Raw genomic sequence first — 16,890 nt, 5'->3', positions numbered from 1 at the left:
TAATAAAATTAGAATTACTTTTTGAATAGAAAAATATTATTTTTAGTAAAAGTGGATAAGAAGTTGAGAAGTGCCACACCAGCATGAAAATATTATACTACAAGAAAATTAAGAATTAGCGGCATTTTAAAAATGCCACAATAAGCCAAAAAAACGCCGCAAAAAGATAAGGCAAAGTTTACAACATTCACCACTACAGAGGCCATCGTCTTACCTTTGTGACATTTAAAAAACGCCACTAAAGACGTTAAACAATCTTTTTTTAAAATGCCACTAATTTTTTCTAAATCTGTTAAAAGAATTAACTATGACGTAATCATATAATATACAAGGTTTTTATGAAAAACACCATATTTTCTCCTTTTTTTTTGTCAAAAAAGAAATCATAATTAAACTATATTATATTTTTTAACTTTTGTTCAAAGCAAACCCTATTATCTGTCACCATTTTCAAAATATCGATATAACATGATAATGTGAAGAAATCTTCATTTTTCAATTCTACCTACCCCTCTCCCTCTCCCCCTCCCTAAAAAACCGTATACAAAAGAAAAAAAAATTAAAAATTGCTAAACCCCCCTCTCCCCCCCCCCCCCCAAAAAAAAAAAAAAAAAAAACAACAACAACAACAACAACGTATACTAAAGAATAAAAAATAAAAAATTACTAATATTTTATCATTTTAATAAAATATATATTTATGGAGTTTACTCTCCAAATTTTCTAAAAATAACTTCATCCATCCAAAGCTCTCTTCAGCTTCATCAAGTCTTCCATCCTCTTCCATTCTTTGTCATTGTCAAAATCATCAAAGCTTTTTTCACTGTAATCAAAGGGAAGTGTATCTCCCGAGAGTCTGAAAATTACAAGGACTTCAAATGGGTCAAAAGGGAAAAAGACAAACTCAGTCTGAGTAGAAAGTTTGAGGCAGAAAAAAATAGACTGAATGGTTGGATACTTACAACAGACATTGAATATCAACCAATTAAGGTCAAGTTTGGCTACTCAAAATAAGTACGTACTTTTTATCTTTTTATCTTTTTTCCATCACATCACCTCTCTACTTTTCTGCACATCTTTTCGTAAAAAAATAAAAGGTGCACTTATTTAGGTCATCCCAAACAACCCCTAAATATCAGCAATTAAGCATGACATTATAAAGTATAGAATATCAGTTCAAGGCTAACAAATGGTCTTAAAATAGCTATTGGGCAAAAATGACTCATCCTCATGCAACCAAGTAATTAAATTTACAAAAGAGAAATGCTATACAAACAAAAAAAATTATACATAATTTTCATACATAATAATATGTTTCATTGTTAACCTTTCACTTCAAAACATAACACCATTGAAAATAGATTTATTTACAATAATAGCATTGACATATCATTCTTGTCAAGTTTTTTATATAAATTTTATGTATATTTAGAATTTTTCTTTACAAAATCTATCATTAACCCATCATGCAACCTAGCAATTAAATATGCATAATCTATCATTAACCCATTTCCCTTAACGTCATGCACAACAAAGCATCACTAAACATCTAACAAAAATAAATTCATAGAGAAGGCTTGATATGGAATAAAAGAAAAACAAAAAATCATGCCTATAAGATATTTTTTACATATTATATATTACCTGATCCTACATATGCCATCTCAGAATTCCCATATTACATACAAAAACACACAACCTCATTACTAATTTTGAGATCATATTTTGTGCAATGCTTCAACCAGTAGATTTAACAATTGCATTGTTAAATTGTTCAACATACACGACATCATACTAAATTTTCCCATCTAACTACTGCATAGAGAGGGTAAATTACTAATAAATCCTAATAGTTGGACTTAATTCCTATAAAGTCCTATTGAAAATAAATCCTAATAAAATAGTCGCTAAAAATATTTTTTTATAATAATTTTTTGCATGTTATTAAAAATTGACAATTATTGAATTTTTTTTGGTCATGTTTTTTTATAAATTGTCGCTAAAACTTACAATTAAAGACGTTTTTTCTATGATGAATTTTTCAAACTGTTCCTGAAAATTGAAAATTAGTGACTTTTTTTTGTCACGATTTTGTTTAAACTATCGCTAAAACTTATAATTAGTAACGTTTTTTGTGACAATTTTCAAACTGTCACTGAAAATTAATTATTAATGTTTTTTAATAGTGTTGATGAAAAACATCATTAATTATTATAGGATTTATTAGATAATAAATTCACCTATTAAGACCTACACGTAAGTCCCCTTAAAAGTAATCTAGAAGCCACAAAAAGAAACAAATCCAACGCATCCTATAAATTACATTCAAAAGATGAATAGAAGAGGGCAAATCATACCTATCATTGTCGTAATCCATTTTGGGCAAAAACTATCATTTAGAACACTCAAATTGATAAACCAAGGCAGACCCATTTTCCTTCTATTTATGTTGTAACTCTTGTATAGCAGAAAGCATGTAACTATTCATAGAAAGAAAAGATACTTGAACCTCTCTTCTTTTTTCTTTTTCTTTTTGTCGTTTTGAAAACATCTCATAATTGAAACAAGATAAAAAGCACAAATTAAAAAAATGAAGTTTCATTTTCTGAAGTAGCGTGTCCAGTTTCATGTAGTGTGCAGTGTTTATTAGCCTAGCGTGTCCAGGACATCTTTCTTCTATTAGCATCCCTACCATCTCTGTCGCAACAGCAGAGTAAATCAGAGTTTACATCACCCGGGCGTCTTTCTTCTATTAGCATTAGCATTTTTAGAATATAAGATCTCTTAACCACCTCCACATCCTAAGACGGAATTTAGGGAAAATTTAAAGTTAATTGTGAATCAAAGTTGTCCCATTTATGGTCTCTTGGCAGATTAGTCTGAACTAGTTACCATATAAAATTATTACCTGGCCACCAGTTAAGCTCTTAAAAAAATCAGGAGGCAAGTAGAGAGTTCATGGATCATAGTTTCTATTAGCATCCCTACCATCTCTGTCGCAACAGCAGAGTAAATCAGCACAAAGTATAAACTGCAGGATGTAGTATTAAAAAATGGCAGCCTTTTCCAGATGGTGTCAAGTGACTTGAGCCCACAACCTTTAACAGAGATGACATATCGAAACTAGCAACGAGAAATGTGAAAGCAGTGAAGATTGATGCAACCTACTGTTTTTGGGTGGCTAGCAAATTGTAGTTTTAGCATGAAAATCGGTAGGATCTAATCTTAGGAACAACCATTAAATCTCCACCCTGAATTGATTTAACTTGCCATTTAGCCCAACTATGCAGAGAGTCATAACCTACTGGCTCTATTCCTTTTTTCTGCTTTGACAACCCTTGTGCAAGCAAGAAATGGAACCACAAAACCCTTGTGCAGACCATGTTAGTCTCTCTCTCTCTCTCTCTCCCCCTCCCTCAAAAGAATATTCTGTGTCTGAATTAAAGATGATCTAACCATTGGATTTGCATATAATTCAAAGCCAATTCACTGCAACAAAAAGGGAAAAACCAAGGACGAGAAAACAAAGAAAAAGCTCAAGAAAACATGTTTCAGGAATGGTACACAGATATATGACAACAAGATCAAATACCTTAGTAGCTCACATGGAGTCTCTGCCACTAACTTCGATGGATCATGATTATTCTGGATACAACCAAGATAAGTTACTAAAAATTCTTAGCTAATATAACTAAGCAAGCATTAGGAAAGAAAATAATTGTATCACCAGACCAAAGCATTACGAAAGGAAAAAAAAAATGGTTAGTTAGCTACCCATAAAGAGCAAGCACCAGGCCAAAGCGGCTAACAACAATATTGACCAAGCACAATACATTTTGAAAATTTCTTTCAATACCTCTATGATCAACAATTTGAATCTTAACAGGCTATGAACCAGGTGTAAGTACAGAAAAGTGCCAAAGAGTAGCATAGAAATCCTTGCAACACCAACACTTTCCACAAGTTGCAGGAGGCTATACACTTTCAAGAGTGAATCCATAAAAATACAGACATACCAAATTACAATGTGTTGCATTCATATTCAGCATAGCTATGAAACACGCACATATATATATATATATATAGAAATTATGGATAACAAATTACCTGAGAAAAGGAAACAAATGTGATGCCCAACTCATTTGCAAGCTTAAAAAAAAAACTTATTTCAAAATTAGTATGATATGCTGAGATTATGGGTAAGCCTTTTTTTTTATAAGAACAAAATAATGAGAGCTTTAGTTGCATGCTTGGGTGCACTTATCAAGGACTCCAAATTTATGGTTCCTGCAATAGAATAGAAATATTTTGACCAACTTAACAGCAAGTATAAAACACGTGGCAGACTTAAGGAGGTTATATGCTCATTTTCAAATTTCAAGAGAGTAGATCACACATGAAATAAAGCACGTGGGGTTAAAGTACAAATTTGTCTTCCAAACAAATGACAAAAATATCCATAGTTCATACACTTAAATTACTTGTATACAGGGATATTTTACTCTTTTTCATTAAATTGTTAATGGGCCTAACGGTGCACTTCAATTCACAAACCATGTGAGGGTTATGTGGTCAATTCCAAACATTAGGCAAGTAAACCGCACACGGCCAAAAACACATGGGATAAAGTGAAGTTTTCCCTATATAGTAATTGACGCTCCAACCATTTTTCCATTATCAGTTTCAAAATTTAAAGGTCAACAAACAGAAAAGAACAAGTATACCATCAAATTTCAGTGAGCTTTTGTGTAAAAAAAACACAAGTATACCAGTTTTTTTGCTCGGATTTGATTAATCTCAGCGTCATTAGCTTGCATTTTGTCTTCCAACTTCAAGTTAACTGAAACACACAGAATTTTAAGATAAAGTATAAAAGCATTAGACAGAAATTTAAGGTTGTAAAACTTCTATCTAATCCAGACCAAAATTTGTTTCAATGTGGGACATTTTGGGAAGATAACTAAGCAAGAATCAACATTTTTGAAATTCTAGACATAGCATGAGCTGCTTCTACTTTAACTTATATGATTCCTTCACTAATCAACAAATGGTATTAGTAAAAAAGTCTACCTAAAGGAAGGTGAAATCAAACAAATATCTGCAATGAACTTACTTCATAAAAATTGCAGCAACAGTTACTGCATAAAGAAACATGGAATCAATATAACAATTAATGGCAAATTCACAACCAAATCAAAAAAACAAAAACATGTGACTCAAAGCAAACTCGTGACTCAGGCAATAATGATCCAGCTCATAAAGTGGATTCTCTCCACCGACAAAAGCCAAAGCAAAGCAATAATGGTCTCCACCGACACAGCTAAAACAAGAAAAAACAGATTCTCTCTTATCTATTTGGACTTCAAACATTTTCAAATCCAGCTCCTCTCTTCTATAAAAGCCAGTCCTTCCCTCTGCAAAAGGCACGCTTTCGGTATTCTAGTTTCTTAAGATTTTCATATTAGAAGTGTGCAAAAAAGAGTGTGATTGTGAGTGTACTTGGTGTGAGTAATCTTGGATGCTTTGTCTAATCTGCTTCCAAGAGTGTAACCTTTGTAAGTTTTCTTTTATCTTGTATTTGTATATTTCTTATTTTAATATAAGTGTAGTATGTTTTTTATTTCTGAATTACGTATTGAAATTAATGATAGTCATCAATATATTTATGATTTACAAGAAGAATTGTCTAATCTAAGATTGTTATTATCTCTTGCATTAGGACAATCAATTATTAATTATAGTCAAAGAATTTCCACATTAAAAAGAAAAATCAAAGATGAACAAGCTTCTTTAAAACGTTTTCAAAAACAGTTACAATCTTTAATCTGCATCTAATCTCTATCACCAAGAATACAATACCTAGGCTTCCGTTTGGTATCAAAGCCAAGTTAGTTTCGTGTTGATTTCATTTCTTTTCATTTAACCTGTGTGGCACCCAAGTCACAGAAGTCTGTGAGATGTTAGGTCGTTAGGCTAGAGGCCGCTGTAGACCATTTGAGCTTAGGCAGAACCACGACTGTAGTTATAATGGCAAGATTATTTAAATCATTCTCGAATCTAGTTTCAGGCGAAGGTTCCTCAACAAAACCAGTCATTATTAATCAAAGTGATCTAGAGATAGAAAAGATTAACCTGTGTGGCACCCAAGTCACAGAAGTCTGTGAGCTGTTAGGTCGTTAGGCTAGAGGCCGCTGTAGACCATTTGAGCTTAGGCAGAACCACGACTGTAGTTATAATGGCAAGATTATTTAAATCATTCTCGAATCTAGTTTCAGGCGAAGGTTCCTCAACAAAACCAGTCATTATTAATCAAAGTGATCTAGAGATAGAAAAGATTAACCTGTGTGGCACCCAAGTCACAGAAGTCTGTGAGCTGTTAGGTCGTTAGGCTAGAGGTCGCTGTAGACCATTTGAGCTTAGGCAGAACCACGACTGTAGTTATAATGGCAAGATTATTTAAATCATTCTCGAATCTAGTTTCAGGCGAAGGTTCCTCAACAAAACCAGTCATTATTAATCAAAGTGATCTAGAGATAGAAAAGATTAACATACACTATCCAAAACATCAATACTAAAAGAAGCCTAACTCTGGATATGCATTGAACATAGAGAGCAAGTTTCTAGAGAGAGAGAATGAAGCACATAACCTTTATGCCAAAGTGTGGTGCCGAAATGCAAGCAGAATAGATCTAAAGCTCGAAGAAAAACAGAAATTTATAAGCAAAAAGAGAGTGAGACTCACAAAAATAAGCCAAATGATTAATCAAAATAGATCTGAACGAAAACAATCAATCGATCAATTGATTGAAAGACAGTTTGACAGGGGCTGATCTAAGATCTGCGTTCTTAGATGTATACAATCTTTTAAAAAAAAAAGAGAGATAAATAAATGAATTAAATACTCACAAAATCAAAAGAGAGAACCGCAAATCTGAACGATCAACCTTCAAATCTGCTAGAATCAACCTTCAAATCATCGATAGCCTTCATAAAACTGATGGAGAGAGAGAGAGAGAGAGAGAGAGAGAGAGACATAGATCATTCAATCGAGAGTGACCGACGGCTTTCAACCTCAAGAGCCTTCACAATATCTTCTGTTCAAACTCGATATTGAGGAAGCAAAGAGTTTCTGAACATGGTGGTTGTACTATTTGATGAATCTGAAGTGAAGAGAGAGAGAGAGAGAGAGAAAGAGTGATCGAGATTGAGAGAGGGTTTTGAAGAGGGGATCTGAGTTTCAGAGAATCTGGAGTGAGATGGTTTTGAAAGGTCTCAATCGGCAACAGACAGGTTTTGAAGGGTCTCAAACGGAGATAAGGTTTTAATATGAAATAGCGTGACCACTACATAGCTAAATGACGTCGTCTGACCTAGATGTAAGATAACGTTTACAAAACGATGTGCTTGACTAATCAACTAAGACGTTTTTAAAACGCTACATTATAAACACTGTGCAATGTATTTTTTCTTGTAGTGATGATGTCAATCAAAAACTAAACTAACATGAAAATTAACAAGCATGCAATCATGGCAAAACCCAAGACAAAATATGATTAATGCATGACAATCCTAAACTAAACATGATACAATGACATGATTGAGACAAACTAGCAACTATGACAATGAAATAGAAACATCAAGCCATCTCTCAAAAAATTATGAAAATTTTACGAGACACAAATACATGTGATTAACTTACAACTCCATAATTAATGGGTCCTCAACTTTCACGTTATGTTAGAATTAAATCTAAACATTCTCTCATTGTTCTTGATGAAGTAGGAGAAAAATTAACCATAAAACGATCTTCTAAGTTTGAAGCTATGTGGTCCAAGAGTCATTGGGAGTTGCAGAAAGCATGCAACTCCAGAACAAAGGGGTCTTCAACATTTTTTTTTTTTTTTTTTTGAGCAGCAACAAAACAATTTTATTGAAATAAGATGAAAACAAAGAGAGGACTAGAAGTCCTCCTACAAAGTCAGGAAACACAATGCTAAAGACCAACAAAACTACAACATATAACAACCGCCACTAAGCATGGAAAACAGCAGCCCAATCCCTAGAGATCAAAAACAAGGGTATGTCCTTGAAAGGAGGAGACATACAAGCCCAAACTGATGCCAAATGTCTCGCCTTATCCCACAAAGTTTCCTCCATTGCTTCCTTCTCCTTAAAGATCCTATCATTTCTTTCCAACTAAATGATCCAAAAAATCGCAAGAACAATGCAAGACCACAATGTTTTGGCTTTCCTATTTTTTCCAAACCCTCCAAAGAAAACTAGCATCATGTGCATGCACTCCCGTGGGGCAACACTGTACATCACACAAACCAAAGAGTCGCTACCAAAGTGCAAAGGCCACCGAGCAGTGTAGAAATAAGTGATCTGCCAATTCCACATCCTTCTTACACATTATACACCATTGAGGACCAAGAGCATGATTGGGCCTTCTCCTTCGGAGCATATCAATGGTCATGGCACTTCCATGAGCTAAGGACTACATGAAGAACTTCACTTTAAAAGGAATAACCGCTTTCCAAATTTTTTTGTAGTAAGGAAATAAAAGAATAGAAGGCACATCTATAATTCGGTCAAATATAGATTTACATGAAGACTCCTGATGAATTGATGCTCCATACCCTCCTATCCCCCCCTTTAAGGAACCAAAGAAACCCCTTCAAGCAAAGACAACAAAGAAACCAACTCGAGTGCCTCCCTATTACTGAGATTCTTAATGAAATTAAAGTTCAAGAAATTGGTGCCAAGTTAGAACATGCCACTGACACAATTGAAACATTCCGAACTCGAGCCAATCGATAAAGGAGTGGAAAGACTCTATCGAAAGAGGACTCCCCGCCCACTCATCGTCCCAAAATCGAATATTTTCCCCATTTCCCACTTTCAAAGACAACAATGAAGACATGATAGGGTAGTAAACGACAAAAAGATTTCTATGGTGATCAATAATTGCATCTATTAACCACAACAGAATCTCTACCATTGGCCTGAACACCATACTTGCTTTTAATAATGGAGTGCCACAACGAATGGCTTTCGAGAGGAAATCTCCATAACCACTTGCTTAAGAAAGCAATGTTCCTTGCAACAACATTCCCAATAGCAAGACCCCCCTTATTTCTAGGTAGAGTGACAACCTCCCATTTAACTAAATGAAACCTAAACCCCTCATTGCACCCTTCCCACAAGAAATCCCTCATTAACTTCTCAATTTTTCTAGCAATCCTAACTAAAATTTTACACAAAGATAAGAAATACACAGGGATGCAACTCAACACGAACTACACCAAAGTATATCTCCCCTCTCTAGATAACAACGTCCCTCCAACCTTTTCCCAATCTTATCAAGGACAAGATTCCAAAAAGCCTCCAACCTAGGATTTCCTCCCAATGGTATCTCCAAATATTTAAAAGGAAAATTTTCAATGGGACACCCCAAGATGGCCGCCAAATTCTGCACATAACTAGACTCCAAGTTGATTCCTACTACACTACTTTTAGTAAGATTGGCTTTGAATCCAAACGACTTCAAAAACACTCAAGAATGCAAGAAGATTACTAACCTTTCTCCACTATTGACGAAAAACACATGGTGTCGTCCACGACTTGTAGATGAGTGACACAAATCTTTATCTTTACCCACCATAAAATCCTCAATCTCACCCTTTTCTTTCACCTTGTCCATCAATCTTCCCAACACATCGACTACCAAAATGAAGAGGAAGGGAAATAGTGGGTCACCTTGCCTCAATCCCCTAGATGCTTGAAAAGACTTCCCAGCTTTGCCATTTACTGTAACAGACAAGTTGCACGAAGACACGCACCCCAAATCCTTTTTTTTTCTCCACCTTTCTCCAAAGCCCTTCTTTTCCATGGCAAAATCCAAAAAACCACAATCCACATGGTCATATGCTTTTTCAAAATCCACCTTACATATAATTCCTTCCTTCTGCAAACCCTTATATTCCTCCACTACTTCATTGACTACTAAAGCCACATCCAAAATCTGCCTACCTTGCACAAAAGCTCCTTGTGATGAAGAAATCGTCCCTCCTAAAACATCTTGAAGTCTCTTTGAAAGCACGTTCCCCAGATTTTTGTAGAGAGATGTGACCAAACTAATAGGTCTATAGTCCCCAATCTTCACCGATCTCTCTTTCTTAGGGATCATTTCTTAGGGATCAAACATATGAATGATGCATTTGTGCAAAGATTAACCTCCCCACTGTCAAAGATTTCCCCAAACACTCCCATAAGATCTTCTTTGACAATATCCCAACAGTCTTCCAAGACTGCCATGGAAAAACCATCCGGCCCTGAGGCCTTATCTCTCTCATATTCAAAAACTACCTGATACACCTCAAGTTCATCAAAAGGTCTCTTAAGCCATCTAGCTCTAGATGATTCCACAGGTTTCCATTCAATACCTTCAATCCCCGGTCGATCCACTCCCCCATCATAATAGAGATTCAAATAAAACTTAAAAGCCTCATCAACAATTTGATCCTCTTTATTTACCACTATCCCTTGACCAATCTCCAAAGACTTGGAGTTTTTCCTCCTTTTTCCCAATGCAATTCTATGAAAAAATCTTGAATTAATGTCACCCTCCTTTGCCCATTTCAACTTTGCCCTTTGTCTCCAAAAAATTTGCTCCTTAGAAACTCACTCTTCCATTCTCGCTCTCATCATACATCTTTCCTCTCTTAACTGTTTAGACAAGCCCTCTGTGGACTCCTTCAAATCTAACTTCTCGATTTTCCTTACTATCTCCGCTTTACACTCGGGCAGATCACCAAAAACCTCTCTTTTCCACACTCTCAGCTTTTCCTTAATCCCCCTCAACTTTCACATAAATCTAAATTCCTTCCACTAGTGCACTCTGCAACTAACCCACTACTCCTTAAAGTGCTCCTTAAACGCCCGATGCTCCAACCACATGTTCTTGAACCTAAGAAGTGTTGATCCCCACTTAAATGGGCAACTTTCGAAAATCACCGGACAATGATCTGAAGCAACCCTTGGTAAAGCCTCTTGTCTAATATTAGGAAACAACTCTTCCCATCCCAATGAATTAAGGAATCTATCCAATCTACAACACACTAAATTTTCCTGAAGGTTAGACTAGGTAAACCTTGCATTGCTCTCATTGGAAGATCAATCAACTCACAATCCCTTATAAAAGACTTAAAGTCCCTCATGCTCCTGTTAATACCATTACCATTAAGCTTCTCTAATATCCTTCTAATCACATTAAAATCTCCAGCCACGCACCAGTTTAGAGAACAAAGCCCAAATAATCCCGCCAACTCCTCCCACCAACCCTCTCTAGCACCAGGCCTATTAGGCCCATAGACCCCCAACAACCATCATTCTCTATTATCAAAATTCCTAAACTTGGACAATAAAAATTCCCCAAGAATTGCCTCTCATTCCGTCACTACCTTTTCCCCCCGACCTCCCACAAGAAGGTAAAAAAGCTCACTTACAAAAACGTGACCCCAAATACTCTTAATCAAAGACCTATCACACAATTCACTCTTAGTCTCCTGAAGCATCACAATATCCGACTGATAAACTTTCAAGAACTCTTTAATCACTACCCTTTTTCTATAGGACCCTAGTCCTCTAACATTCCAGCTTAGAATCTTCATTAAAACCATCATTGCCCTTACCCCCTTCTCCCTTCCCTCATAATTAATACTGCTTTCAAGATTCCTCAACTCCCTCAACCCTCTCTTTGCACAAGAGACCTGCTACTGCTGCCCCCCCTATTCACAGATACAATCTTCTTACTTCTAGACTTCTTTCCATTGTTCCTCACCAAAGGTGTCTAGTAAATTCGCAAAATAAGACACTTTTTGGGAAAGGATACATACTTATTCGTATCTCTCAGCCACCCTTTTGGGTCTTCAACTTTCATGCTGGGTTAGACGTAGGGGTGAAATTGGTACAGTTTGACGATAACATAAATCAATTGTGACCGATCAGGGGAGAGAACCAAACTGATTGAAATTTATACGGTCAGTCAGTTTATTCAATTTGCCTCTGTTTAACAAAATCAGAGCAAACGATATATAGAAACAAAAAATGGAACACAAAATAAAACCATAACTCCTTTACACGAAACTCCTTCACTTGGAAAAATCAAAGAACCAATATTCAGGAAAGGTTGGATAGGAGCCTAGCTAATGCAAAACCTTGATTTTACATTTTCCCAACCGCTCTTATTCGTCATTTACCAACTAGTGAATCTAATAATTAACACATTGTTCTAGATAAAGTACGAGAAAAATTAGCCATAAAATGGCCTTTTAAGTTTGAAGCTATGTGAATTATAGATCTAGAGACCCATTGGGTGTTGCAAGAAGCATGCAACTTGAGAATTTAGGGGTTCCCAACTTTTATGTTCTGTTAGAAGTAGGGAAAAAATAGTTTGGTGGAGGTCTAGGGTGATTTCTCTGGCACACAGAAGCTTTTAAGTAACAAAAACAAAAATTCAGGAAAAAAAAGAGAAAGAAAAATTGGAACACAAAATAAAACCATAAAAATTACTTTACAAGTAACTCATTTACTTGGATAAATTGTTGAGCACAATATACCAATAATCAGGAAAGGTTAGATAGGGGCCTAGCTAATGCATATTGCATGTCCATTCTCCCAAACTCTCTTATTCATCATTTACCAAATATTGGATCTGATCATTGTCTCATTGTCCTCAATAATGTAGGACAAAAATTAGCCATAAAAACGATCTTCTTAAAGCAACGTGGGCCAAAGATGCAGAGAGCCCATTGGGTATTGCAGGAGACATGCAAGTTGAGAATATAGGGGTCCACTTTCACGCTGTGTTAGAAGTAGGGGTGAAACAAGTGCAGTTTGGTCGAGGTCTAGGGTGGTGTTTCCCCACCAAACCAAAGATTTTGATTTTACATTTACATAAATTTATCCTGGTTGGGGCAGAGAACTACGCAGACATTGTGAAATTTTGAAACGATTCGGTCTGCCAGTGTATTCAGTTTGCATTGCTCAATAAAGTCAGGGCAAACCATATGCTGCACGGAACACAATAAGCCAACATTTAACATGAAAGGTTATACCTATATTCAAGAAAGGTTGGATAGGAGCCTAGAAAATGCATCTTAGATGCCATTTTCCCACACGCTCAATATTTGTTATTTACTAACTACATAATCTGATCATTCTCTCATGGTTCTGCATAAAGTAAGAGAAAAATAAGCCACAAAACGATCTTTTGAATTTAAGGTTACGTGGACCATTGGGTGTAACAGGGAAGCAAGCAACTCTAGAATTAAGGTGTAATCAACTTTCACGTTGTGTTAGAATTGAATCTGATCATTATCATCGTTCTTGATGAAGTAGGAGGAAAATTAGCCATAAAATTGGAACACAAAATAAAGTTAAACCAAAGTTTTCGATTTGACATTTACATAAATCGATCATGACCAATCAAGGGAGACAACCAAGTTGACCGTGCAAAATTTCGAAATGGTTCGATTGGTCCGTATATTCGGTTTGCCATTATATTAAATAAAATTAGGAGAAGCCACATACATAACATAATAAGCCAGCGTTGAAAAACATATAAATTGGAACGTAAAATAAAAGCAAACCGAAGATTTCGATTAGACATTCACATAAATCGATCTTGACTAGTCAAGGGAGGCAACCAAGCCGACCATGCAGAATTTTAAAATGACTCGATTGGTTAGTGTATTCGATTTGCCATTATATTAAACAAAATTAGGGAAAGCCATATATCGAACATAATACGCCGACGTTGGAAAAAATAAAAATTGGAAAGTAAAATAAAAGCAAACTGATGCTTTGGATTTGACATTCACACAAATCGATCTTGACTGGTCAAAGGAGACAACTGAGCCGACCTTGCAGAATTTTGAAACAGTTTGACTGGTCGGTGTATTCAGTTTGCCATTATTAAAAATTAGTACAACCATACACAGAACATAATAAGCTAGCGTTGAAAAATATCAAAAATCCAAAAAAAGATAAGAAAAGAAAATTGGAACACAAAATAAAGCTAAACTGAAGTTCTCGATTTAACGGTTTACATAAATCGATCCTAACCAATGAAGGGAGAACCAAGCTGACCATGCAGAATTTTGAAGCGGTTCGGCTGATCGTGTATTCGGTTTGCCATTATATTAAACAAAATTAGGAGAAGACATATACTATAATGAGCTAGTGTTGAAAAACTTATAAATTGGAACGTAAAATAAAAGCAAGCTGAAGATTTCGATTTGACATTCACATAAATCGATCTTGACTGGTCAAGGGACACAACCAAGCCAACCGTGCAAAATTTTGAAACAATTCAGTTGGTTGGGGTATTTAGTTTGTCATTATATTAAACAAAATTGGGGGAAGCCATATATCGAACATAATAAGCCAACGTTGAAAAACATAAAAATTGGAACATAAAATAAAAGAAAGCCAAAGCTTTCGATTTGACATTCACATAAATCGATCTTGACTGGTCTAGGGAGACAACCAAGCGTACCATGTAGAATTTTAGAACGATTAGGTTGGTTGGTGTCTATGAAATACAGGTACTCTAAAAATGTTGTCCTGCAAGTACCGGGTATGGTAAAAACATACCAGGTACGTTTTATAAGGCCCATATACATCTTGTACGCGATGGGTACTCCATGGGTACACCAAAGTCAAAAACCAATTTTTAGAATTTTTTAGGGGCACCGGAATTATCTTTTGCCCATTTTGAAAAATTAAATAAATATGGGATGTTAGTAACAATAAAAAACATAAAAGCAAATTATATCTATCGTTTGAAGAAACCCTAAATCATTCAAAGAACAAAGTCAAATCAACTTCTCCAATCGAAGAACAAAGTTCATTGAATCTGCTCTCCATCGAAGACGACACTGAAGCTCATAATCCGGTGAGTTCCCCTCTTTCTTCGATTCTTCTTTCTTTTTTTTCAGATTAATTTCCCAAGATATTCCCTGCTGAGTTTTTTGAGATTTTTTCATAGTTTCTCTTTTTCCAAGTTTTTCAGATTCTTCTCTCTTTTTATTTCAGATTTTTTTTTTTTTTTTAAGATTCTTCTTCATCTTCCCTTTTTTTTTTAATCATATTCCCAATTCGTTTCAGATTTTTTCTAATATATATATATATATATATATATTACATTTTTTTCCCACAACAGCTAGAATTTGATGCAAGCTATAGCCTTATTCCTCTTTAATCATCTTCAAAAACAATTAGGTAATACAGAATCACCCATTTTAGCCCTGTTTGGTAGAGCTATGGAAAAGTGATTATAAATTATAACTTAACAAATTATAACTTATAATTGTGAACATAAGCTGTTAACCTGTTTGGTGAGTAGTGTTTAGTTGATAAGCTGTAAAATAGCTTTTTGCTGTATAATTGTCCTTTTTGCCCTTATATGACATAAAAATGATTATTTTGTCATTTTTTTAGTCTTAATTTTAAAAAAGTTATTTCATTAATAAAAGTTAATATAATTAGTATTACAAAAATTATTATTTTCATTATAAATTAATTAGTGTTAATTAATGGCTTAATTAGCATCATTAATTTTTTTTATTTAATTTATTAATTCATTACAATTAATATAAATTAATATCCATGTATTTATATTAATGTTGTAATGTCATTACTTATTATTTTTCTTTATATTAATTTCAATTAGTTATTTAATGGAAGTTATAATATTTTTCTTTGTGTTTCATTTTTTTCCATTAATTTTGTAATATAATATCCATTTTTAATAGAAGTTAATAGAAGTTATAATTTTGTTTTTATTTAATAGAAGTTATAATAGTTTTTTCTACAATATCCATTTTTATAAATGTCCAGTTTTTTTTCATTATCCATTTTTTTATAATATCCATTTTTTTTTTAAATGTCTAGTTTTTTTTCATCATCCAGTTTTTTTTTATAATATCCATTTTTATAAATATCCTTTTTTTTTTCATTATCCAGTTTTTTTTTTTTCATTAATTTTGTTTTTACTAATTTTTTAATATAATATCCATTTTTAATATAAGTTAATAAAAGTTAATTTTGTTTTTATTTAATAGAAGTTATAATAGTTTTTCTTATAAGATCCATTTTTATAATATTAATTCTGTTTTTATTAATTTTTTTTCATTACAATTAATAATATAACAATTGTTATTTTTTTAATTCTTTTTTTTTCATAACAATTAGTAATATAACAATTGTGCAATTTATTTCTTTATTTAAATTGTGCAATTAAGCAATTTTTATCAGTAATTGTGAAACAAATTAAATGGTAGTTAATAAAAGTTTTTTTTTTCTTTTTCTTTTTTTTCATTACAATTTTGCAAAACCCTAGATCTGATTTTGCCTTTGCCGAAGCCAGAACCGGGCTTCATCCACTGAGTCTTCTTCGAACCAGAATGACTAGGTCGGCAAAAACAAACTTAAGCTTTCGATTTGACATTCACAGAAATTGATCTTGACTGGTCAAGGGTGACAAACAAGCCGACCATGAAGACTTTTGAAACGATTCGGATGGTTGGTGTATTCAATTTGCCATTATATTTAACAAAATTTGAGGAAGTCATATATACAACATAATACGCTAGCATTGAAAAAAATAAAAATTGGAACGTAAAATAAAAATAAACCGAAACTTTCTAATTGACATTCACATAAATCAATCTTGACTAGTCAAGGAAGACAACCGAGCCGACCGTGCAGAATTCTGAAACGGTTCGGCTCATCAAGTGTATTCGGTTTACCATTATTAAACAAAATTAGTGCAACTATATAGAGAACATAATAAGCTAAACTTGAAAAATATCCAAAATCTAAAAA

The 16,890-nt window shown here is 34.1% G+C and overlaps 1 protein-coding gene across 42 annotated transcripts in view; it reads right to left on the bottom strand.

Annotated features, from left to right (window-relative positions):
* Positions 1-619: 619 nt before the first annotated feature.
* Positions 620-16,890, bottom strand: part of LOC114287600 (uncharacterized) — a 42,618-nt gene continuing 26,347 nt past the window's right edge. For 3 of the 42 annotated variants that reach the window (XM_082899251.1, XM_082899254.1, XM_082899259.1), the window contains 6 exons: positions 6,907-7,160; positions 6,648-6,695; positions 4,770-4,840; positions 3,857-3,974; positions 3,593-3,645; positions 620-856 (listed from right to left, as the gene is read on the bottom strand). In XM_082899251.1, coding sequence (XP_082755377.1) covers positions 736-856; positions 3,593-3,645; positions 3,857-3,974; positions 4,770-4,807 — 330 coding nt within the window. In that variant the 5' untranslated portion in view covers positions 4,808-4,840; positions 6,648-6,695; positions 6,907-7,160 and the 3' untranslated portion in view covers positions 620-735. The other 39 variants (XM_028230988.2, XM_082899264.1, XM_082899265.1 and 36 more) reach the window with 35 other exon arrangements.

The sequence above is a fragment of the Camellia sinensis genome, chromosome 12, assembly GCF_055761805.1.
Source record: "Camellia sinensis isolate YWXY chromosome 12, ASM5576180v1, whole genome shotgun sequence".
Taxonomy (NCBI): Eukaryota; Viridiplantae; Streptophyta; class Magnoliopsida; order Ericales; family Theaceae; genus Camellia; species Camellia sinensis.
This window is presented reverse-complemented; position numbering and strand designations above follow the sequence as displayed.